This window comes from Anopheles merus, chromosome 2R, assembly GCF_017562075.2.
Source record: "Anopheles merus strain MAF chromosome 2R, AmerM5.1, whole genome shotgun sequence".
Lineage (NCBI taxonomy): Eukaryota > Metazoa > Arthropoda > Insecta > Diptera > Culicidae > Anopheles > Anopheles merus.
This window is the reverse complement of record NC_054082.1, coordinates 48,632,986-48,659,418: the sequence shown is the minus strand read 5'-3', so window position 1 is coordinate 48,659,418 and position 26,433 is coordinate 48,632,986. Positions and strand designations below refer to the sequence as shown.

General features: G+C 43.7%; 1 protein-coding gene across 7 annotated transcripts; it reads left to right on the top strand.

The window, feature by feature from the left end:
* Positions 1–1,398: 1,398 nt before the first annotated feature.
* Positions 1,399–25,330, top strand: LOC121599907 (serine/threonine-protein phosphatase 2A 56 kDa regulatory subunit epsilon isoform). 7 transcript variants are annotated; one of them, XM_041928078.1, is made up of 10 exons: positions 1,399–1,581; positions 2,540–2,670; positions 2,758–2,857; positions 16,197–17,647; positions 17,768–17,967; positions 18,070–18,264; positions 18,344–18,534; positions 19,252–19,585; positions 19,667–19,896; positions 19,963–25,330. In XM_041928078.1, exons 4-10 carry the CDS (start codon positions 17,509–17,511, stop codon positions 20,336–20,338), a joined length of 1,665 nt encoding a protein of 554 aa, XP_041784012.1. In that variant the 5' UTR covers positions 1,399–1,581; positions 2,540–2,670; positions 2,758–2,857; positions 16,197–17,508; the 3' UTR covers positions 20,339–25,330. The 7 variants fall into 7 exon arrangements, with proteins under 7 accessions (XP_041784012.1, XP_041784005.1, XP_041784035.1 ...); XM_041928071.1 differs by having other exon boundaries at positions 2,734–2,857; XM_041928101.1 differs by lacking the exons at positions 2,540–2,670; positions 2,758–2,857 and having other exon boundaries at positions 16,197–16,275; positions 17,118–17,647.
* The last annotated feature ends 1,103 nt before the right edge of the window (positions 25,331–26,433 follow it).

The window sequence follows — 26,433 nt, the reverse complement described above, 5'->3', positions numbered from 1 at the left end:
CCTTGATGCTACCAACCACATCGCTAGTTCTACTTCGAATCACTTTGCCAGTTGCGCCACCATATTATTATTCATTATCGTGCTATTTACTGGTTTGGTTGTATGAAGGGGTACTGATACTAAATGAATTAAAAGAAATAAATAAAACAGTAAAAATAACAGATTAACTATTAAACACGCATTTCTAACAATGAGTAAAGGGGTTTGATGTTATTAAGGCTGGATGTTTTAAAAATTAAATGAAACTTTAAATCATCAAAAAAACAATAAAAATGGAATTGAATTCAGGTCGACCATGGTACAAACATTACACCATTAACATTTGACCATAACTACTTCATGAACATAAATTGTTATCTATCACTTTTAAACCCTTCAAATATAGTACAATGAACAAAGAGATGTGTAAAAGTTCATCGATGCGTGTGAGAGAGTAGGGCTGATGAATAGAAAGAGATGGCATGAGTTTGTGTTCATTCTTCTTCTTCTTATTTTGGCTCAACAACCGTTGCTGGTCAAGGCCTGCCTGTACCACACTACTTGTGGGTTTGGCTTTCAGTGACTTATTGATCCCCCCATAGCAGGATAGTCAGTCCTACGTATGGGGGCACGGTCTATTTCGGGGCTTGAACCCATGACGGGCATGTTGTTAAGTCGTACGAGTTGACGACTGTATTACTAGACCGGCTAGACCGGTGCTCATTATCCCCGAAAAATTTCGCTTGGGTTGTTAACAAGCTATCGGCCCAAAACAAAACATGAGTACAGGCGGTCCCCGAGATACACGGTTAATGGGGACCGAAAACGGCCGCAAAAAACCGCGTATCTCGAATTTCCGCGTAAGTCGAATCTCGTGATTTCTAGCCAAAATATCACTAATTTTCGTGTAAATTTACAACTAGGGGGTGGTTTTAGCCACTTAATCAATTATTTGATATGATTCTGAATGAAATGACAGTTTCAAACCTTTTGAAATAGTTTTTAACATCCGATCAAAACAGAAATTATTTGGCATTTAAATAAATAAATAAATGTGTCAAATCAGTACAATTTGCTCAAAGAACTGTCATATTTAGAAAACCGCGTATCTACGAATCCGCGTATAAGACGTACCGTGTATCTCGGGGACCGACTGTATATTCAACTTTTTTTGTTGTTGTTTATTTTCCCGTGAGCTTCATTTTCTGGAGTAAAACTTTTGCTCTATATTTTTGACGGTATCATTCCCCGCATAATTGCTAAAATCTTTAAACGAAACCAAAATACGCTCCCAAAAGAAAAATCTGATTTCTGCAGCAAATGTGTGCCAATGGTCAACGATTCTCCTCCATCTGTGCTACAAACACCTTGATACGCAGTGGCATTTGACAGTTCGCTCGGTTCGTAGCGCACCAGTTCGCACTGTGCAAAGGCACTCTAATGACTCACGCATTTTTCCTCTGTCCTCCGTTTTTTCTGTGTGTAGTCGACGTCGGTTCGGAAGTACGCCATCGCGTCGCCCCATTGAAAAAGTGTCAGGGTTTTCGCGAACAGTGCACGGTTTGCGTGAAAGGATCGTGCGTGATTCTGCTGCACCCGAGTGTAAGGATTTGCTTCACGGATTTAGATTAAACCAGACGCACCAGCAGAACAGCACAGGACCGAACCAAAAAAAGCAACGGCGTAGCTCCTCCCGAACCCCATGCGTGGGTATGCGTATATGTGTACATATATATATGTGTGTGTGTGTGCACGGAATGAAAAACGGCCTACTGTGCCTTGAGTGATGACGATGACGACGGCGACGACGGCCGCCGGAAATGTGTGAAGAAAAGTCGTGTTGCGCTAATTTGTGCCCCGCAGAGGTGAAAAAGGATGTTCCGCCATTGAGGTGTGCGCTGGCAAGCGCCGTGCCAGTGAGAAATGCCGTGCGGGGTGGACGAACCTTATCGATTAGTCAAAAACGGCAGCACGCAGCAGCAGCAGAAGCACCGTTAATTAGTAACTTGTGCCGTATAGCATCTGTGTGTGCGGATGGATTTTTCGTGACTGCTAAGGAGGGGGGTTACTTCTTTTGCTGGTTCTGCGATCGAACTCAGAACCGGTTTGCACAGATTTCACAGTCGAAAGCGAGCGAATCCGTCGCGTGAACCTGTCGACGGTGCAGAATTTTCCGCGGATGGGCATGATAAAAGGGCATGATGTTGCTGCTGGCTGGTGTCGGGCAGTTTGAGGGGGCGGGGGGGGATAGCTCGCTGTTTCCGGAAACTGGTAGAAAAGAATTGTTCGTGAAAAAATACCTTCATAGGTGGTTGCTGAGCATAACTTGAAGGAGCGATGTGAAGTAGCGAGAGTATAACGGAGCGATAGGCAGCGAAACAGAGAGGGAAGAGTGCAAAAAGACGTGAGCACAAGAATGAGTCAAGGAAGAAGGGCAACCGCACTGGTGCATGTGTGTGTGTATGCGTGAAGGTTCTCGTGCGCCATCTTTTTTTCTTGCTCTTTTTCTCTCGCTCTCTTTCTCTCTCACACTCTCTCGCTTTTTCTCTCTTCCTAGCAGTTGAGTGGTTGGCCGGAGCAGTTCTGCTTCTTCTTCGCTCGTGTGTATCGTACTTATCCAATCGTTCACCATCACACACACACATCATCAGAAGAAGAAGCAAACGGCAAATCTGGACCACACAAATGCAGGTATGGTAGCCCATGTATAAGTAAAGTCAGCAGCACAATGAATGAATCCTTTCTTACGGATAGTATTAATTGCGAATGGTTTTCAAGCGAACTGTCATTACCTTGTACAATGGTTTCATTGCGTTTGCGAGCGTGCCTGAGAATGAAAAGAGTAGTTCGTTACTAGGAAAGCAGAGCCGTAGTGTGTGTGAGTGTGTGTGTAAGGGCTACTCAAAGATCTTACGAAATCGGTGAAGAAGAAATTCGTTGTACCTGAATGTGCGTGTGTGTGAGTGGGTGAGCTCAAAATTGAATGCGAGAGCGCTCACACAAACGGAAGAGAAAGAGATTGTGTGCGTGCGTGCGTGTATGGGTGTGTATGTGTGTGAATTGGTAAAGCAGCAAAGAGATGACGGCAAAGAAGGATTTGTGCCGGAAGATCGACGTGCGATCAACGGTTGCCCAATAAATTCTAACCTCAAAACGGGCCGTGAGAAGAAGCGAACACAAACTAACGGCCCAAGGATAACGACGCTTGCTGTGGTGGGTGAGAACGCTGGTGGATACATTGGCGAAGGATATTAAATGCCGGGACAGAAATCAAAAATATCAACCGAACCGAGCATCAGGCATCAGGCCGAACCCCGACCCTCGTTGAAGTATGCTTCCAATTTCAAACCAGCAAAGGTGAGTTAACTTACACTGGTGTTATTGTAAAGTGAGTGAATGAAAATGCAAAAAAAAATCTAGGTACAGTTGGCAAACTACCGTCATCAGCATAGTCGACAAATTGGTTCTCTCTCTCACCCTCTCGTAAAGCAAACGTTTGCCAAGCTGGACGGGTAGCAAGTAACAGCATAGAAATTAGATAAAGCTCGTTAAGCTCATCGAAAAGGAGAGATACTTATGTGGCGTGTCGGGAGCGCGGGCGGGCGGGCGGGTCCCTGACCGGGCCGGGGATGGTGGATATATAAATTTTCTTTTTACAGCAGAGAAAGCGCTTTGCGCCGTTCGTTGTGCGCATCACTTTGGCGAAGGAGCAGCAGTAACAGCGGCAGCCAGTCCGAAACGTGACGTTATGGGTCGTTAATTTTACTGTGTTTTTAATCCCACCTTTGTTGTTTCCTGCTGGCCGGTCAGTCGGTACCAAAAAAAGCCATCTCGGTCTGGCGTCTTCAGGAGGCTTTCCATGCAGACTGTTTTTCGCTATGAACACTGTAATATGACCCTTCTTGATATTGTGTGAATGAAATTTGCCATAAAGTGTTGGGAGATGGGTTTGCGAAGAGAGGAGCAAATGTTTTTGAATCTTTCTTATGGGCAATGCCAAATACGCATCAACACTCCAAATTAGTCCATTGGCAAGGGGGGGATACCATAAAGGGAAAAGGCCCACCAGGGGGATGATCTCCTCAAGTTCATAATTAGACCGTAACTTTGGGGCATTGGATCCAATAAAAGATGCTAAAACCGCGCCTAACAATACACACCAACGGTTGGAGAAATCCCGGCATACTAAGAAACATAACCTCTCCGCCAAAGACGCACAACAATCGAGCAAACTGTGTAACGACTCCCCCCTCCGTTCGGTGTGCACTTGTTGGATGTTATTGTTTTCATTTGTCGGCGAGACACACCGTGTGCAATCCAGTGACAGGTGCTGGGGTGGGTGGATGATGATGGCACCGATGGTTAAGGTAGAAGAATCAGCACAATATCGACAACATATGTGCATATGCGCCCCATTCCATTCCATTCAACCGATGGCCGCTGTTCCCCGTCTGTTCTGTCAAAAGGCCACAGAGGCATACGTAAATTGATTGTGTGAATACCACACCCTGCGCCATCCGTGAAGCTTACAATGGCGAAACAGATAAATCAATGGGAAGAGGGTATGCGGTCGAGGGGGGAAAAGAGGTGGAGCAGTGATCGCGAAAGCGCGCGCGCGTTCGACGTCTCGTGGTTGTTTTGGTGCTGCTGCTGCTGCTGCTCAATGACGCACGCAAATTGAATAAAACCGTTGATCGTTGCAGTGCTCTGGGAAAGGGAAGTGCGAAGGAGGATCGCAGCGAACGGCTTTGATTGAGTGGTTCGCCGGGGGACACACACACAACAAGTTAAACTGTTGTCTGGTGATTTCTTATTGATTTTTCCTTCAAAATACATTGCCTCCCAGTCGGTTGTGTTAATTGGGTAGGAAGTGTTCCGTTTCGATTGGCGGGCGGCTGTGCCCGAGTGAGTGAGATGCGCGATTGGGAGATTTAAACCGATTTGGTCCTACTGACAACTATTTCTATTCGATATATCCAACCTCTCCTGTTCCTTCACTTGCTGCTGGTGTGCGGGTACGGGAGTGCTGCGTAGTGGTGGTGTGTGGTGTTATGTCCACACGCCGCTGCCCTTCGCCATTGCCGTCTGGGGTACGCGAACACAGCAGCGCGCACACACCACCACCGTGTGCGTGTATGTGAGTGTACGTGTGTTTGTGTGGGACCCCCCCAAACGCACGAGAGTGTGTGGCGAGCAGAGCTGTCAACAAAGCACTCACATCGTGACGGGTACGAAGGGAAGGAAGCAGATAAAAACACACGGCGGAATGTATCACCACCAACACACGACTACGGCCCAGCCGCTGCAGCACTAGCAGCCGCTCGCACGCTCGTCTCCGTGTAGGAACGTGATTGCGTTGGGACGAGTGAGTGGTGTATGGGGCCCCTGAGTGCCTTTCTCTTTCGCCGGAGCTCAATTCGCTCCGCCATTTTGATTTTTATTTACATATTATTTTTGAGCCGAGAAAGGCCTGGGTTAGTGTGATCTGGTGCAGCCGCCGCGCGAGCCCTGCTGCTTCTGTTTCTTGTAGCGCACAAAACTGTCCATTTTAATCGCGTCCAACGTTCTCGATGTCTTGCGTGCGCTGGAAATGAAGCGATTGCAGTTCAATCCGTTCAAAGTTGTGTATGTGTGTCACTGGCAGAACTCAGCAAACTGCTAAGAAAATCCTCCCTTTAACCACCTTCCGTCCCCCCTCCCAGCACCACCTTTTTCTTGGGCGCCCAAAACAGTGCCGTGCCAACTTCTTATACCCTTTTGGGATGTGTTATTATTATTGGGCTGCCTTGCGTTTACTCACACACACACACACACATACGCACAGACACACAGGCGCGCACACCTACGTGCTCTAGTATGCGTTCGTCGTTTGGCTCGATAATAGGATTTGCCGTTTGCTCGCCGTTTTGTGCGCTGAACAAAACCGGTCGTGTGACACAACTTGCTTTTGCTTGCACGGTCGCCGCATTTTCTCAACCGTTTCTTTTTGCTGATGGGGCTTACACCTTAGTGTCCATTTGGGGTGAAAAAAAGCCGCCGCCAGCCGAAGAAAAAGTGCATAGCAGTGAAAACAACGTACAACCTCTCCTGCATGTGATGTGTGTGTATGTGTATGATATGAGGTATCGGTTCATTTTATCAGATTTTTGCATTGCTATTTGTTTGCACGGGATGGCCTTGTGCCTTACGACGGTAAGACGGGAGTAACCCGTGTACAGATGGTGGTGGACGTGGGCCACGACACTAATCACGGGTGTGTGTATGCTGCAGCACAACAACCCCCTGTTTGTGTCCTCTGCAAAGTGAACAGAAGGAACAGGAAAAAGCAGCACCACCAGCAGCACACGGTGCGTCCTATTTCACTTAACAAGATTAGCTGCAACCCTCGTATCGGTGGCGTTGGTGTCAAGGTATGGCAAGGAGGAGGTCATGCTAGTGAATGTAGTAATATAGTTACGTGCAACTTCTTCGCACCTCCCGGGATATCCGTATGATATGCATCGGTCGGTCCCACCGGGGAGCAGAAGACCAATAAGTTGAAAAAAAGTGTGACCCATCGTAAACGTAAGAAGTGCTGCCATTAGGGCAGCGGAGTGGAAAATGTACCCAAGTGTGTTTGTGTGCGTGCGTTGGGACGTTGGGACGTAGTAGTAGTAGCAGTACTACTACTACTACCAGCACATTCCGCTGTGTGTTCGGTTGACTCTACCATCACAGCATCAACACCCACTAACTCTACCCCAACCCCATCGACTAGTTCTTCGCACTCATCGTGTGTTTTTTTATCCCACTCTTCTTCGTCCATGCTTCGTCCTTCTTGGTACGGCGAAAGGACAATTAGGTCGTCCGAGTAAAGCATAGAGGAAAAGGTCTGTTTCAGTGAATTCCGTGTGCTGTGTAGTGGGGTTGAATGTGTAGTATGAGTGTGCAGCCGATTGCATTGGTCCGTTTCCTAGTAGTTGTTGCATTTGCTAACGGATGTGTGTTTGTTTGCGTGTGTTGTAAGGATACACAGCATCTTTCAGTTCACTCTTGAATTGGTTGGAGCAAGTTTCCTGCTGTATTTTGCTGTACACCAAAAAAAGGGTTTTATGATTTGCTCCCAGGTATATGTCCGCGAGTCAAAGCAGCCTAGTAATTGTTGGATGGTAGCGAAGCTTTGCCAATTTAGTTGCAAACGTCAGTGAAGATGGCATCTGTCAAATGATTGCGACCCTGATAGTGTGTGTTTATGTGAACGCGCGCGCGTGTGTGTGTGTGTGTGTTGTCACACAAATACGCAAACGCACACCAGCGCCCACCTTTCGTCCGCGGACTTTAGCCACACGGTCACACTCTCAGTCCGCCAATCAATAGATGAGCACTCTCCGGAAGGGGATGGGAGGGAAAGTGGGGAAGAGCTAAGGGTGTCACAATGTCGTGAGATACCACACTTTGACAGCTAGCGGAGTAATAGATGGAAATGAAATGAACACCACACCACTATTGTTCTACTTGTTCCGTGTGTGTGTGTTGTGTGTGTATTTGAGTGTGAGTGCGTGTATGATAATAAAGAAGAAGAAAAACACAAATAGAACGGATCCAACCCAAATTCCGGTTCAGCGAAGCTGTCTTAAAAAATCGTTTGGTTCTCACCATTTCTTTTAGTCAAAGAGGGTAGTAGAATAGGTGAACGGGTTAGAGAGGTGAATAGAAACCATCGAGTCTCTAGAAATGGAACCACTACCACACACCTTTCAAGGTCCTCCTACGCACAAAGTGGTTCTTTAGATTCACTTTGACAGCATGAGTAGGTTAGTGTGGTGCAAGGATCATTGTGCGCTCTCCGTTTCACTTCTGCTTCAATCTCAATGTACGACTAGCTCTCTTACCTCTTTCTCTCTACGGCACATGTTGTCTAGTTGAATGAAACAACCCGTTGAAGTAGATGCATTGCATTCTGTTCATAAGATCAGCTACGATATGATTCCGCTTTCTTTCAGCTTTCATCATCAAGTCAAAGATTTGTATAAGAACGCTTTAATCTATTCCTGCAGATAGAATTGCTAGAAAGGCGTGTGTTTTCAAACTGTATTGATGACTATACCAACAAAACAATGACAAGGATGCTCTGCAGTTAGGCTTTTTCAAAACTGGTGATTTGTTCAACAATGCCTTTCGTTATTTTATCGTGTTGCTGATTTTCTATCTACAGAGCGTAGCTTATAACAACAACGATGGTGTGGAAACGATCTGTAAAATGATGTTTTGACGGATTTGCATTACATAAGACGAGCTCCTCCGCTTGTCTCTTTTACCACACAAAGCTGCAACACCCAGATACGTGACAGTGTTGTGACCAGACATTCCCACAAGCACGACAGTAGTATGTTTGTGATTATTTGTGTTACACTTCTTACAGGGAGAGTACTCCTAAGAGATAGCGTATCTCATCATGCGACCGATGTGTCATATGTAAACGTGTCGTGAAGTACGGCCGCAGGCAGGGGTCTATTAATGCCATCTGCACACGCACACACACACGACCAAGTGGACGTTACCAATGATTGCATAGTTGCAGACATTGGCCTTAACGTATACTTTTTCGTTTGCTTTTCTTTTCTATTTTCTTTCCAATAAATGAATATTTCCGAGATTGAAAAGAACAAATCTTGACAATCGTTTATTGCTTAAGTTTGGTTTAATTACAGCCGATTTATCGGTTATGCTTTGTTGTGAGCGTTTTTCTAGTATACGTTCTGCTCTGTCTGATGTTGTAATTTTAGTTAAATAGTGTTGCAATCATTGTATTGCGCGTGATAAGAATATAAGTCGAAATAATGAAACTCAATGTTCTGTTGACCTTTGCCACTTTTTATATAGGTCAGCTAAAACTGTCTTGAATGCAAACTATTTCCCATGCGCATATCATTCTGGGAACAAATGTTCTACGTGGTTTTCTTCGCAGTTTTGTCGTTTTTCTTTGCGTTTGCTCCTCTTCCACTACCTACGGTACTACACTTTTCTATGACGAACACGAATGACGTAGTACAAACAGTAACTTCTGAGTGGTGCCTCCTTGTTATAAACAATGCAGATGAAAAGCAAATCGTTGAGTACCTCCTCCCCGCGCACCAGCACAGCACAACTTCCGTTCTGAAGATGGGCCATATGTTTATTCTAATTATGCCATACCTCCTCATTGTGAGTGTGTATGTAGTTATTTTGAAGTAAAACAATGCTAAACTTGCTTGCCTTGTGCATCATGCACCAACGTTGTAGGGGTGGTGGGCACTGCCAGTTGCACACTAAGCGAGAAGGTGTAACAAAAGCGATACAAAACACACGTGCGGAAGCAAATTAATTAGTTCCCCCAGGTTTTGTCACACTGGTCATTCACGCGGAACGAGCATCGTCTCTAGCTTTTGCCACCATCCTCTGGTCCACAGAAATTGAACTTTACCTGAGCTGTCGTTCCTTTACCACAAAGGGTGAATTATTAGTACTTCTGTAGGATTTCAGTACTGTTTTGTTCAGCTGTGGGACAACTTCCATGACCTTCTGCATCGTAGTCGAAGAGAGAAGCATTTGAAAGTATTTGACAAGAACAATCCGCACACATATGTCTGTAAACGATTGGCGTACAAAATACATACAGCTAGATTGATGAAAAGCGAAATATTGCAACGAATATTCTTTCCAGATGTTTGTTCTTTGGCCAAACGTAATACTCGCAACTGTAGGTTGAGTGTGGAAGATCCTCCTTTCCTACTCCCCAGATATGGTATACGCCCGCTCCCTTGCAATGGTCGAGGCTAATAAGCGTGTCAACTACTAGCTACGGTCACGTAAAGTGTGGAGGTGGCATCGTGTGTTGGTTTGTAAAGTTGCCTCCATAGCCCACAGAATGGAGCTGCCACTTCTTTGGTAGTGACACAGTTTGTTCGTTGAAGGGCAAAGGTATGCGAGGAAAGGTTGTAGACAAAATGCACCTACGAGATAAACACACACACACATGTTGAAGGTTTCTTTTGCCATTGGAGACTCGCAACAAGACGATACTTGCAGCAAGAAAACGGTCCATTAAGCCTAATGCATGAAATATGAAATACAAATCCATACTGTAGGCAGTGGTTCCATTTCAGCGTTGTAAACTGCACGATAAATCTTGCCCATTTCGTTTTCGTATCCAAAAATGATTCAATTTCTGCTCCTATCGCTCAAGACATTGCTTGTAACTTGTGCATCTGTGGCCAATTTGTGTGGCTAAACCAGTAGGAAACGAACACAAACAATGAACAAATGAAAACAAATAAATTAAAGTTCGACACACCAACGTGAGGGTCGGTCGTCCGCCGCAGCCTCTAGCCAAGGGAAAATCTCCGTGGAAAACGATTATTTAATTCACCAACCCGTTCCATCCTCGTGATCCCACTGGAGGGAACTAGCAACTGGAATGGGGAGGAAACACAACAGAGCATTATAAAATGCACAGAAATTGTTTACCAACGGGGACGCGTACACACACATACACTCCCTCTGGCAGAGGAAAGTTTGTCGAACGGCGGCGGCGAGGTTGTTATCGTGTGCAATTGACTCGTCGTTTCTCAGGGCTTTGGAGTGTGCGCCTGCAATCCGACCGAAATAAGTCAACACTTGAACTTTAGCCCAGATGGTGGTGCTGCGTTGCTGGCTGGAAGAACGGATGGCAATTATTTTAACGTTCCTACCGCTTCTACGACCCCAACACGACTGCTGCTAAAGCTTGCGTGCGCGGTCGGGTTAAGTTATCCGACGGGGTTGTTTTCTGCCGTTGGCCGCTTTTCCTCGGCAGTGAAGAGGAGCTAGACTTAACTGTAACAGGAACAAAATGTAAGTAGCCTGCATGGTTGTAGCATTGCATTTTGCTCCTAACCATAAAAAGAAAATATAATAGATTCTGCCAACGACACTGAAATCACTGGATTAATGTTTTTAACTTCACCCGTACAGTTAAACTGCTGCAATATGATGAACTACATTATCAGGATATTGGGACAAGATTAAGGAAGTATTCACGTATATCGTGGGAGTACTATGTAGATATGATAAGTCCGTAAAATCTAAGCAGATCGACGAAAACTTCCTCAAACAAATGATGTAATTAGGCGTTCATTTTGGGCAATGCTTCGGGAAAGTGAACTAGACATGTTGTTATGAATCTTTAGTAGCGTCTAATCATGTAACTTCTACAATAAGATGGCATCGTTCATCAATCTGTTTGATGCGACAGTACCACTCATAACTCACTATGATGCGATTCTATTGAAATATGCAATGCAATGCAATTAAACAAATCAATAAATATACTATATGGAATGTGGTCCCCGGTGTTCTATTGGATAGATGCGGCAAATCCTATAAGCCCCTGTACGCGATCAACCCCTGTCTTTTTATTGCTGGCATTGACCATCCATTTACGTAGCTCTTTGACCATCCATAAGTCTTTGTAAGCTTGTATATTAGTTCTACTTAGCAACTTCGCCTTTACGCCAACAAGAAGACACTAACGCGGTATGATCACAAATCTTAACAATGCCTTCCTAATGCCTAATGATCGTGTGCGGCGAAGAGGAGTTCAACCAGCTTGATAGCACAGTGATTGTGGAACATCATAGATGGGTAGAAAGCCTACAATCTATTTAATGGTTTATATCTTACATTCTGCACTTTTAACTTCTCAGTATGTTGATCACGTGAGCAAAGACATCAGACAACCTAGTTCATAAAACCAATATTGGGTCCCTTTCCGTTTTGAGATCATAGGCTCAAATGTCAGCCTATCAGCTGTTTGCACCCGTCCTATCAAAAGGACGTTCAAATTTGGTTATAAAAACAGGCTATGAGACCACCTGGTCTACGTACACTTTGATTGTGGATTCCACCACCTGATCTCTTTAATGCACCTTGAGTTAAATGTAAACCCCACCTTGTTTTGCCATTTTTCGAACAAGTACTCGAATCTAATTCTAGCTTTGAGGCTGAAATAATCTAGACTGAAAATTCCAGGCTTATTTTGTGTGTGGTTTTGTATGGAGTGTTGACATGATTTCAGCCGCTAAAAAAGCTGACTAGAATCGTAAAGGTACCATTTTCAGTCAGAGGCTCAGACCAGACTACAGTAGTTGGATAATTGATTACCTTAATCTGAGTGATATTACAGCATTATAATGATCTCGATTCACTTCAGATATCACATAAACTGATAGAATGTCAGATTATTAAAATTACCTTTATTTTCGATTTATAGACAAAACTTAAAACGTCTGTCGCGAGTCAAACCAACAGTTGTTCTTTAGCATTGTTCGTCGTCGTCTCATGGTCACGCTGCTGTGTGTTATGTTATCCTTTGGCTTGTTTGGTTGCTTTTTACTTCTTCTTCACTCGCTGTATACTGCTACTTCATTCCTATCCTTCGGATCCGCATCTCGGCCTGTGTTATTTTTATAACGTAGGTTCATTTATATTTAGCATCATATCTCTCTGCGCTGGTGTTTGTGGACGACGCGCACGGCCGCCAGACATTTGGTGGTGTTGTGTGGTGTGTTTCTTGCCTAGAGAAGGGCTTTTAAATGTGTTTTAAGTTTTTTTTCTTACGACAATTAGCGTTGGGGTTTGCTGAAGACGGATTCTGGTGTGCGTATGCATATTCAAATAATATGTGTTCGGGCGCCCCAGCATTCGTCACTAACACCACCATGCCACGCCGAAGGGTGTGTGTGGCATTAGATGATAAATTTCAAGTCGGTCGGGGAGATAATTCTGTCTGATACCCACTGCATGGGTGACACTGGGCCAGGGTCGTTTGTATCGTATTGAGCATGATCGCGATCATTGCAGCAGCTTGCTTCCCCGCAGTTTGGGTTTTTGAGTGATTTTTAAATTTCCTCTGCCCTGTCTTAGGAATGAGTAGTAGTTACATGTATGAGTTTTGTAAGTTCATGGTCGGTCGTGCGGGGGCCATCGGACAGCGCTGGCTATCGATGCGAGCACACTTACACCTCCCCTTGGGCGTACTCACGCACACGTGATCATGCTCGTAATGGAATGGAGCGGTTGCCACAACGGTGCAGGGAAAAGCGCGTTAATTAATATTGATTTTCTCGCCCTTTTATCCCCATTTTCCCCATAGCAAGTCCATGTGAATCACATCTTTTCGTATCAAATCGCGAGATAAACGTCGTCGTGTGTTGCAAAGAACAATGAACGTCTAATTTGGAAATAGTTCCGTGCCTGGTGGAGGAGCGCGGTCAAATTCGATGTCCAACATAGCATAGCTCCAAACAAATTGCTTTACCGCACGCACTCGCTCGCCCGCCAAATGTACGCATGAGAATCACATTGAGCATTTATCGATGATGATGATGATGGGTTCGCTGCTGCTGTTGATTATTTGACGGCATAGCGCGTTGATTGATGTAAATGCAAATTTAGTGTACTATTCTTCCCACCCTCGCCCTCTTTCTCTAATGCATTGTTGTGGTACCGTGAACACACTCGCCCCCGCAGCAGAAACAAGGGTCTCGTTAATGGAAGAATTTCGGAAAGCAGCAGATCGCCGCTTGCTATCGCTTGCAAATTCCAAACGCGGGCAAAGGTCGAGTTTTGGTGGGAATCATGGGGGTGGGTAGTGTGTGGATGGCGGTTCATATGAGGAGAAGGCACGAGCGAAAAGGGCGGGTGTAGAACAACGCGTGTGCTATTTTGTGTTCGACTTATTTTTAGCTCGTAAAAGTGCTTGTGTTTTGTCAATAGTTTTGTTAGTGTTCGTTCCATTGTGTGTATCACCGGCGGGTTTGCATGTGAGCCGGAATATTTCTTCGCAGATATATGGGTTATTCGGAGGCAGTGTTAAGTACACAGAACATTCTTCACAATATTTTATCTAATTTAATCAAGCTGGTAGTTTATGAAAATTTGTAACAACTTTGCTTTGAATTGGCATGCAAAACACTATTAAACACAATATAAAATTGAATTGCATTTTATATTTAGACTATTTCGTTGACTGTCTTGCGTAACGACTTATCGCGATCATGCCGGCTTTACACTGCCTGGTAAGATGTATTGTACTGCTAACACACATCTTTTTGCACATTGTTCTTTTTTTGCAAGGTGTACGCTCCCGGATGGGAATCAATCCCGTGTACGGCCTTGTACAAACTGTCGCTTCTTTTGAGTGGACCAAACGCCTTAAAAAAGTCTCAATATATTGCCCTCCACAACTACATTATGGGCAAATCATCATTTACCTTTGATTTAAATTCAACGTAAATACTAATGGCCGTTGAATGGTGCTGCGACATAAAAACGTAAAATCAGCTGGTTTGAAACTTGTGCAATGTGTGTATAGTATTTGTTTCTGTCCTTATTCCAGAAGAGAAGGACAGCAAGCAAAAAAAACACACATTCCATGAGAACGTTGGTTACTGAAAGGAAAAGCACCCATGGGCCATGGCAAAGAAAGAGAGTGAGAGAGTGTGTGTGTGCGAGTAAACGATGAGAAGCCACGAAAGAAGAGATGCGAAAAGAGATGCGCTTTTACAAGATGATTCTGCGCCCGGTCGGCTTCGAAAGTCCTTTTGTGTTGTCAGTTCATACGTTACCGATGACATTTTAACTTTCTTTGCCGTTCCTATCAGCTATATAGGTGTGTACCGCAATGATGATCCCCAACCGTGCACGTTGATGTTCTTAGTTTTCCCGATGCATCTGCGCAGATTTCACGCAAGGAAGGTGCGCTCTCATATGAGGTTGCTAATTGTTGTTGAGCAGCTGAGTGGTGATAGGAATTGCACCTACATCTGCCACTTGCTATTATTATGTAAGGTTAGAACAGCAAGTTGCGAGATACGCTTTCAATCCACACGGATTGCACGGTTCCTCATTATCTCCTTCTCATTTGTTTTACCGATTGCTGTAGCGAGCATCATAGGGGAAGTGTCTCTGCTCTCAAGGGCCTTTTGGGCGGTGTATGTACCCGGTTTTGACATCTCCTCCTACAATTGTGAAACCTCTTCTCCGTTATCTTGACGCGGACTTTTTCACAGCTGCTTCTTCTCGTACAATTCACACGTTCTCTCCCCGCTGCCATGCCCCGCAAACGAGGAAGATAATACTACCATCACCCTCTACCCGTCTATCTGTCCCGGCACAGTGTCAGTGTCTAGTGTCAGCTCTGGATCGGTAGCAACAGCATTTGCAGTGCTGATAAGGCTGCAGAAAAAAAATCAATAACAAACAAATAGGAGCAGACCAGGAAGGGAGAACAGAGTAGCCATTCCCCTGCCTTGTGTAAGTGTGTGTATGTGTGTGACGTGTATGTTACCCTTCCAAATACGCGCAGCACCACATCACCTACCTCCGATAAGGCTTGGTGTGCCTAGGAATGGTGGAATTTTGCTGACTGGCTGGCTGGCTGGCTACCCTTATCATGGGGAGCACCGTGTGCCGCCCCAACCGCTGCGGCCGCGAGGGTAAAATAAAGACAACTGACCTGACCATAGGTGTGTTGTATCTGCTATATTGTATGTTTATCAGCACCGGGCACAGAGGACTTATCATGCGTTCCTCGTTTATTGCTAAGTTTAATGAAAAATTCCATCAAGTGGCGCCGCTACTATACTGCCAGCTTGCCGCTGTTGTGTGGCAAAACAAACAGGACGAAAAAAAGGTGCAAAACTAATTAAAACCAGCTGCAGACTAAAGGGCAGACAGTAGCGTTAATAGAATACAATGTTTTTGAATGAAGAATCATAGAAATAATATGTACAATTCGGGTTGCATTGTGGTTTTTCTTCTTAATCTAGCGCTTAGCTTGGCTAGTTTCGTTGGCATTTAATTAATTACCGAATAATAGTTAAGCAACACAAAAACAAGAGTAGTTCTGTTAACTAATTATATATATATTTTTTTGTCATTACAGATTTGAAACGCGCACCCCACATCTCGATACTCGATAATAAGTCCGGTCCATTAAAAACACCTTTGAATTCACCAAAGCATTTTGACCGGCATACAACGTATCATGTGAACCGAACGAGGAACTATTTTGTTGGTGAAAAATTAAATCGTAGAAAATGCCCCACTGACATGCAAATCCTGCAAAAGACTATCGTCGAGCGAAGTTTAAATAGTTGATTTATTTCCTCATGAGCCTGTGGTTACGAATGTGTTTCGTTTTCTTTTCTTTTTTGCAGTGCAACGTGCAGTTAAAAGTGATAACGGGGTATTAAAATGAATGCAGCAATCGTTGCAGTTTGAAGTGAAATAAATAAAGTAAGAAACAACACACAGTGATCGAGTGTGTGTGTGTGTCTCTGTGTGTGATCGCGCGCTTGAGTGTGTGTCTGTGTGTGTGTGGGGGGAGGGTTTGTGTGTGAATCCGCGTACTGGATCGTTTCACTGCAATAATAGTAAGCAGAAGCAAAGCCTCTGCTCTGTTTATAATAATAGTGGATAGTTTAGTAGTGTAACGCGAGGCACCACCCCAAGTCAGACGCGAGAAAAGTGTAGCAGGATCGTTTCTTTTTCTTCTATTAATTTTCACCTCTCGCCTTGCATATCGAAGGGCCATATAAATATTATGAAAAGTAAAACTATGATTTAATCAGCGTGTTGCGAGCTGCAAGATTTGACCGACGAGTGTCCCTAGTGTATTAGTAGGTATGATTTTGTGTTAACGCGTTGTCGCATAAAAGTGCCGACAAAGCGACGGAGATCGAAACAGCACGCTGGCTGAAAGGAAAATCATACAACAAGTGGCAAGTGTGTGAAAACCATTGATAAATGTAGGTGTTTCCTGTGGAAAAAATACGACACGAAAAAAGTGTGTAATTCGCCCAGCCCGACGCAGCATTCATTTCCTCGTCACATCCTCCTAATCGCAAGCGAGGAGATCGATACGCCGTGTCACTCGCCCTGCGCCCTGTTGGAGTGTGTATGTGTGTATCGAAGTCAATCGAAGAAGCCTTGGGCAGCCTTAGCATCATTGTTGCATCCGTCAGCTAATGTGCGAGTCGCTCGGTGTTGTTGTGAGGCATACCGTGCATAATCACAGCGGTGATTATAAGTCTGTTCTAACCTGATCGATCTGCATCTGCCGTTTCTTTCGATGACAGCTGTTCGCTGAAAGGTTCCATCAAAGCCCGGAAAGTGTTAGACCGCGTGTACAGTGAAGACGAAACGGGAAGCGCACATCTCACTAGCGTGTATGTCGTGAAAGTGAACCTTCCGAAGAAAGGCCCAGTTTAATACTCGGTGTCGTGGCGAATCTGCTCGGGAGCTACTACATACAAAAAGGCACTGTATTAATCGACACAATAAAGATCCATCCCTCCACACGCAGCAGAGACCAGTCTTTCTGTGTCAGATTTTGTTGTGCCCTGACAGCGAGGCAAAAGCGCGAATAAGGCAGGAGAAGCAACTAGAGCGAGGGCGAGCCTCTCTAGTACTATACATACACCAGATTGAAACAGAAAGGGCACAAAACTGCATCCTGCCGATCAAACCATGTCGTCTGGAACGTTCGTAGATCGAATCGATCCGTTCGCCAAACGTTCGCTCAAGAAGAAAAGCAAAAAATCTCAGGGCTCATCGCGGTACAGGAATTCACAGGATGTGGAGCTGCAACAGTTACCCCCACTCAAAGGTAGGCACTGTAAAAAAAAAAACAAAGTATTCCCGGATGCTGCTATATATGCTATATGCTATATGTGCTATTTGAATCATGCACATTTATGCGTTGCGTTGCTCCTATCCTTCTTTTCAGTTGATTGTTCCAGTTTAGAACAGGAGGAGCTGTTCATTCGCAAGCTACGACAATGCTGCGTGTCGTTCGATTTTATGGATCCCCTCTCGGACCTGAAGGGAAAGGAAATCAAGCGAGCAGCCCTAAACGATCTTTCAGCCTACATCACACACGGCCGTGGCGTACTGACGGAAAATGTCTATCCGGAGATTATCAAAATGGTAACTAAAAGGACCTCGGGATGCGTCCCCGGTGCGTGGCCAGAATGGAAACATTAACATTGATTTTCCGCTGTATCCGGTTTTTTTTTGGTTTCGTTACAGATATCGGTAAATTTATTTCGTACCCTGCCGCCCAGCGAAAATCCTGACTTTGATCCGGAGGAGGACGATCCCACCTTAGAAGCTTCCTGGCCCCATCTGCAGCTAGTGTACGAAGTATTTCTTCGGTTTCTCGAATCAGCCGACTTCCAAGCGACGTTCGGAAAGAAAGTGATCGACCAGAAGTTTGTACTACAGGTCAGTAGGTCGCCAAATCGCGACGAGGGACTAAGAGTGCAGGCGTCGAAGCAATTAGCTCACAATCCGTTTTTTTCAGCTATTGGAACTGTTCGACTCCGAAGATCCGCGAGAGCGTGACTTTCTAAAAACTGTGCTGCATCGTATATATGGAAAATTTCTAGGATTACGTGCGTTTATTCGTAAGCAAATTAATAATATATTCCTACGTTTTATATACGAAACGGAACATTTCAATGGCGTCGGCGAGTTGCTGGAAATTTTGGGAAGGTAAGAAAACTAAAATTATAGCAGCTAGCTTAAACTGTGAACCTAGAAGGTGCTATAGAAAACAAAAATTAGATTCCAAAACTCCTTCACGCTTAGTCTGCAAACATTTATCGACGAGTCCATCTGACAGCGGCTTATTTCGTGTACGTATACACACACGCACACCCATACGAATGCGAATGAGTGGTGGAACACTTGCTACCGTCCACTCCCGGCACAATGAGAGGAGAGCGTTCACGTTTCGTTAACGCAACGGGAATGTTCATCTGACACGCACAGCTCACTCTCCTCCGGCAGGTTCATTCATTGTGTAAGTGTCGCTCAATAAGCGGCAGTACACTTCTTCATGCGTCTTTCGCGCATGTGTAGAAAGGAAGCAAAAATTGATTCATAAAATAAATACATACGAAAAGTACGCGCGTCAGTATTCCATGGGAAAAGGAGTTAAATAAAATAAGACTAGCAGCTTCTACTGCCACCATCAGTGCTCCTGTTGCGCTGTACGATGTTTCTTTTGTCCAATTTATCGGTGTAAACTTAATCTAATGATATAAGATACTATATCCTTATGCTTTTAGCAGCAAGAGTATCTTGTTAGAACGATTTTTTAATCTATTGCACCGTTTGATGTTTTTAGTTCGATGCTCTTAATCGTACAAAATCACATTATCTCCAATTCTAATGGTTCTAACAATCGGTGTCCTTTACATCTTGCAGCATAATCAATGGATTCGCTCTGCCGTTGAAGGCGGAACACAAGCAGTTTCTGGTGAAGGTTCTGTTGCCATTACACAAGGTGAAAGTGCTGTCCCTCTACCATGCCCAGCTCGCTTACTGCGTGGTGCAGTTCCTCGAGAAGGATGCCTCGTTGACGGAACCGGTCGTGCGGGGTTTACTAAAATTCTGGCCAAAGACGTGCTCGCAGAAGGAGGTGATGTTTCTTGGCGAAATCGAAGAAATATTGGACGTGATCGAGCCACCGCAGTTCGTTAAAATACAGGAACCGCTGTTTCGACAGATCGCCAAGTGCGTGTCCAGTCCACACTTTCAGGTAAGAAGAGGAACAGAGTTATTGGCACACGAAGCATCTTGCAGAGTTGGAAGCGGTTAAAATGGATTCCACGTTTTTTAGGTCGCCGAGCGAGCACTCTACTTCTGGAATAACGAGTACGCAATGTCATTGATCGAGGACAACAATGCCGTTATAATGCCAATTATGTTCCCGGCACTCTACCGGATCAGCAAAGAACACTGGAACCAGACAATCGTTGCTCTAGTGTACAATGTGCTGAAAACATTCATGGAAATGAACTCGAAGTTGTTTGACGAGCTAACAGCCAGCTACAAAGCAGAGCGGCAAAAGTAAGCACCCACGCTAGAATGTAATTAGCGCACCAACTAACTAACCCTTCCCTTCCAACTCACCAGAGAGAAGCGGCGAGAGCGGGAGCGGGAAGAGCTGTGGAAGCGACTGAACGAGTTGGAAATATCGTCCCGTGCGCCAAACAAGGATCAAAATCTGCTCACCAATCAATCGGCAGGGGGACTAATACAGGACGCCAATTCGCTCGGCGCTGGCGGCGCACAGCTAAATCCAAACCAGCTTTCATCGCCCACCGCTACATCCACATCATCCTCGTCGCCCTCGTCGGCAAACTCGACTGGCAATAACAATAATAGCACCGCCTCCGGCATCGGAACCGCTCAGCCACCGGGATCGTCCGGTGCCGGGTCGGCGCTTTCCGGCGCCGCATCTCAGCAGAATGCTTCGGCGGTCGATGCGGCTACCGCATTAAACAAGTGATGTACTGAATAATATTTTTTCTAAAGTCGCTTTCTTCTTCACAGAGAAGGAGCAAACCATGCGTAACATGCTACATACCTACATAAAACCCACGCCCACATCCATCCTCACAAACCAGCTAACACTAGTGTACGTACACACATCAATACACAAACACACTGACACGAACACGCTAAACAATGCGCTCGCATACATATACACAAATGCATTATATGATAGGGTTCACTCAAAGTGTAATGACATCTTTGTCACCACCATGCGGGATGCGGGAGGTTTGTTAGGCGATCCTTCAACCGAAAGCGTTTGATACATGGAAACGTGATCTATCGTCCTCACACCACTTACGCCTGCATGTCCTTTTCGCTGTAGGAAAAGTCGACTAAATCATGATTGTTAATATATATACGCTTGGGGGAGGAGAAGGTAAAGGAGAGGGCAGCAGAAAGTGTTGAGAAAAACGATTGAGAAAAAAAAACAATACAGTACTGCAGATAGTATATCTTTGAGCAAGTGTCGTTTGTATGTGAAGAACAGCAGAGCAGTGATTGGCTAATTACGTATGAAATAGATTACAACAAAAGCATTGAAATAATGTCTGTCTGTGGCAAGCATTTGGATTGCGCAAAGCGAATTTAAAGCTTCCTGTCAAGACTACTCTGTTCGTTTCGATCAAATGTCCTAAAAGGAGCGTCTCACCATCATCCGTAGAGGGTATGTGCAGCATTTTGTATGTTTTGAAGCAAGTAGTTGACGACATGTTCAACAACACAGCGCATACATGCTTTTTGTGAGTGCCTGTGGATGTCTCTATGCGAGGATTTTGTTTTCTTACGCCTCTATCTGCCTGTAAACTACTTATTGTGTTGCTATAACAAGACATTAAAGAACTCTAACAGCATGCGTGATGCAAATATGTTACGTACATATCTCGACAGCAAAAGGGTACTCGGTAATATGATGAATTGTGAAAGTAAGGTTATTAGTAGTTTGTTGTTTTTATATATATATTATGCCACACATCCACGCATCGTTGACAGGAATTATTTTTTTCTTTTACGTATTTCTCTTTAAAAAGCTTGTCCATGGTTATGACGGCGTTGTTAATGCCAAAAAGTATCAGCACATGACGCTGATAAACAAAATAAAAACACAAACGCGTGTCGGCATCAAACTGTTTTCGTCCTTAATAGCTTTTTCATCCAGTGTGAACATTCGCCTTTTTTAAAGTTACCGCTTAAATACTGGTAATTGTGGCGCAAACTTCAATCCAAGAAAGAGCTCACATACAGCAAAAATATGTGTTACATTTTGTTTTATCGAACCATGCATAGCTCCATGATCGTCTCCGGGTTTATAGCGACACGGCAACCGCAACCATCATAAGAAGAGGAAAGACGGTTTATGCGTTCATTTGCGAAACTAGACAATGAACTAAGGACGTACTGAGCGTGACTTCTCAAAGATATAATGCATTCACCACTACACCTCACACTCACAAACACATACACTACCTACCATTCATCTCACATTGTGGCACTTAAGAAAGAGATACACTAGCATAACAATATCATCTAATGCGTGCAGGTATCATCGCTTTGGCGGCTACGGCAGCAGCAGTCGAATAGGCATTAGAAAGCGGTAGTGGTTACGGTGGGCGAGTAAAGGGGTAAAAAGAAGCGCGAAATAATTCAATCCATGGTAAATAAAAATGGAAACAGTAAACTAATACTTCAGGAAAGCGGGCGATCCAGTGCACGATCGCCAGTGAATCGATCAGGTTCAATAAAACGAGAGGATAAATTTAAAGAAGAAATTAAACAAAACAAAAAACACAAACCCAATACCGTTTCCCATCATCATGATCCCCTCTTGTACTTTTTTCACTTTGATAAGCAAACACAAGGCCCACATACAACAAACACACATACACATACACAAACACACTTATATATAATAAACACCTAACAGAGAAGATAGAAAAAGGAAACAATATTACTGGAAAAAGGCATGCTTAATATTGTAGATTTATTAACAGTACTAAAATGGAGTAAAGAAAGAAGAAGTTTGAGGCAAATGATGATATGCGTCAAACATACATAGAATCATACACACACAAACACACACACAAAACAAAACATTCACACACATGCATATATACACTAATAGGGTGAAAAGCGCGAAGGGCAACACGTGCAACATAGTAGAAAAAAAAACTAAACAAGCAAAATCCCAAATGCTGCAGTAAACACGTCTAATTAATGAGTAATGTAAAACAAAAAAGGAAAAGAAAACCCATCATCTTGAATATAAATGTAATCACGATGATGATTATAACAAAGCGAATCAATGCAGAAAAAAATATAGCCGATCTATAGAAGAGAAGAAAAACAAATTGCACGATAAGAGCAAAAGGAGGTAGATATGTTGTGAAGAGCTGCAATGCGTGAATTAAAACACACGCATTCTCGTGCATTGAAAAACATTGTGCGCGCATTGCTAAAAAAAAACAAGATGTATTTGTTGTAGTTATATGAAAAATTATAATATTAATTACTATTACAACCGCGGAGGAGACAAGAAAACGAAGCAAAAATATACACAGAATAAGGAAAAGGATGATGAAAACATCCCTATATTATGCTCCGCTGCTGGTGGTGTGTATTTGTGAACAGAACCCAAGACCAGGACACTAAAGAGCACCAAACCTCCCCTCCAACCCCCACACCCCAACCCCCCCCCCCCCTCCTACACAGGCGCGCTATAATATGGCAGGAGAACTAACCGAAATCCGCGTAGCCAAATCTGCGGGCTTGCATGGTCAAACGCGCATTAGGACGAGGAGTTCTGTAGCTGAACACACTGTGTATGTACGATAGAGAAGTAGAAAAGGAAGGAAGGTAGGTGTGATTTTCGCTGTTTTGTTTACACATTTGCATGAGTTTAAACCGAGTAAAACTTTACTCCCACTGGGGAAAGCGAGCGGTGAGGGGTAGAGAGCGTTCGTTCAAGAAGCTGCTTTTTCGTAAGGATCGAGCGATCGAAAGAGGTGGGAAACTCTATTAGCACCGGGAGTGTTGCTCTTCCTCCGTCGTTCCTGCGAACAGGACGGCGGCGGGGATGGCATCGGTGCGCGATTGGGGGAGCCTCCTCACGCGCGTGTGTCCAACTGTGTGTGGTCGTGTTTTTTCAATGGTGAATGGTTAGATAACTACAAAACAAAGAAACAATGTTTCTTATCCAACCCCCTTGAACCGTTGTTGTTAACCGTTCTTTAGCAATGGGGATGAGTGGGAATGTAGTCGAAGTAGAAGCAACAAAATCCCCTTTATCCATAGGCACCCTCATTCACCCTCACATGCAGTGCTGCTGTGTACACGTTATAAATAAACAAGCGATAGCGAAATAACAAACAAAAACAAAATTATCGACAGAAGATCACTTTATCAGCAAACAGAATGATATACGCGCGGACACACTCACATACATTACCATTAAAAAAAGCTAAAATTCGCCCACACGGCAACTGTGGACAAAAAGTACTAAAAAATATCAAACATCAGATTTAGACGTGGCATATTATACTAACACGATTATAAAATAAGTGCCGTATCGTGTCGCATTAAAAAAAAAGGACGAGGAGGATGATCGAGATTTAACTGAAAAGTAACAAATAGCAGCGCAGCAACAAAAAAAGATGAAAAAGATTCCTTTGTATGGTAACAATAATCGTATTCTAATGATTCTTTTCCGCATTTCGAAAAGCGGATGGAGTTGAAAGAAAGCAAACATGAAACGAACGACAGCTCTGTTGCGTATGTTACAGATTAATGATCGGTTTTCCTCATCCTGTTACATTGGAAATTGTGTTGACCTTCTTTGAAATTCCTACGATAATTTTATTCGTCCTTACGGCTTGCTTTCGGTACTCTCAACCTCCTTGACTGCCAATCGTCTGGCAGACTGGCTTCGGCTAAGTAAAATGTTCATTTCCTAGCGCGTGTATGGCGATATCTATCTGTCCAGAGAATAAAAATCGCTGTCTTCTGTCACCCACCTAAAAAAATTGTAAATGATTTGTCTGAATTAGTGTCTGTGCATATTTATAGCTTGTTTCGTCGAAACTTTTGCTTGGGGAAGCTAATAGAGATAATTCCCGTGGGCGCTCCAAAGGCAGCATACGTGTTGGAAAGTGGCTTAACTAATTCTTTAAAAGTTTGTTTCTTGTTTCTAATTTTAGTCACAGCAAGCATCAAGTCCATTCTTTGCAAAGGGATTACATATTGGTTTTCTTCCATAAATCGTAGATATATGCCTATACATACGCACGTGGTTATGAATAGGTCGTAACCGTGTCCTTGAGCGAATAATTCTTTGGTCCTTGGAGCACAAGAACCAACCCACACATGATTGAATTTTGTTACGTGTAATCCGTAAAAGTTAGTACATTAAAGCCAGGTGGTCAGATCAGCAGAGTTCGGTATGAACGAATTATAACAAATCATTATAGACACACAAACACACACACACACACACTCGCACACATACACCACAGCCCTGCTAACAGCGTTAAACATATTATGATTAGCGGCAAATGATAAACAACTAAAACGTGATACTAAAGAACACTCACCGTTCACCCCGCGAGAGCAAAGCAAATTCCAAGCAAAAATCACACCCTCCCATAGGAATCACATTTAAACAGCATAAACAGTACTCCCCCTAAACAAAAAAAACGAGAAGAAATAAACAACAACAAAGAAATGTGAAAGAGAAAAGGAAGCTATAAGTACCGAGAATAGTAGACAAAACAAAACAAAAAAACACGCAAATGTGTCAGCGATATAATGGCGTGTGTAGAACGAACGAGACGCCATGTGCTGTTAAACTAAAGTGTCCCCGTACACACGTGTAGAGAATCGCAATGGAAAAAAGCTTGAAAAACAAAAGTGTTAGTAGGTGTAAAATGAATAAAAGAAGCAAATGAAAGAAGAACACATGTCGTGTGTTACATTGACAAAAAAGCAGAAGAAGCAGAAGGTAAAAAGGGGCAGATAGAAAAGCAGAGAGAGAAAGAGAGAGAAAGAGGTGGAACAACACGATAGAGACAGAGAGAGAAGTGGCAAGCAAAAGTTGTCTGTTATCAGCAGCAGCTGCTAATAATTACTCTACAATATTGTATTCAACTAAAGGAAGCAATGGAAAAAAAACAAACAGATGGATAGATGCATCAATAAAACAAAATGTGACGTTCAAAAACGAAAACCACAATGTCCAAGGTGGCGGAGATTCCTACTTGTGTTCGATTTTGGACGCTATTTTGCTTGACTGTTTGTTGTATCATCGACAATTTTCGCGCAGAACACGGCTAAAATAACTTTGTTTTTATGTTGTATTTGCTTTTCCTCCACCATAAGGCCACTTTTAATCAGATGTTCTGTTAATTTTGTCTTTATTGGCTACTGGAAGTTTCTCTAACCAGTAGCCCATTACAAACTTCATTTGCCTTAGCTATCACTCTGGTGCGATTGCAAAAGAGGGTGAGATGGCATGATGACAAAAAACTCCTTTCCCTATGGCGACTATCTTATGTGCACGCAAGATTATACAGGGTTTCCCACGATTTATTAATCAGTTCCCATGATTTTTTGGTGCGTTCCCACGATTTTTTGGTCGTATCCCATAGATTTTTGGTTCGTTCCCATAATTTATTGGTATTTTCCGATGGGATACCAATACAATTGGACCAAAAAATTCTGGGAAACGACCAAAAAATCGTGGGAACGCACCAAAAAAATATGGGAACCCACCAAAAATTGATGGGAACCGACCAATAAATCGCGGCAAACCCTGTAAGCACCCTGTACTGGAATGCAAAAACACATTTCCCTAGTAAAATCTGATATATAAGAAACAATTATAGAATCTGTTCAGTCAGCAAGCAAGGAGCAGTGTAATCGAACCAAATGCGGTATCATACTTAAAGTAAGGAACTTATCAGAGTGCCCTTGAATACATTATTTTGTTTCATTCAACAGACCTTTGATTGTTCCCAAAAATCGTGTAAAATTGTGAAAATTTAGGATAGACTTAGAAAA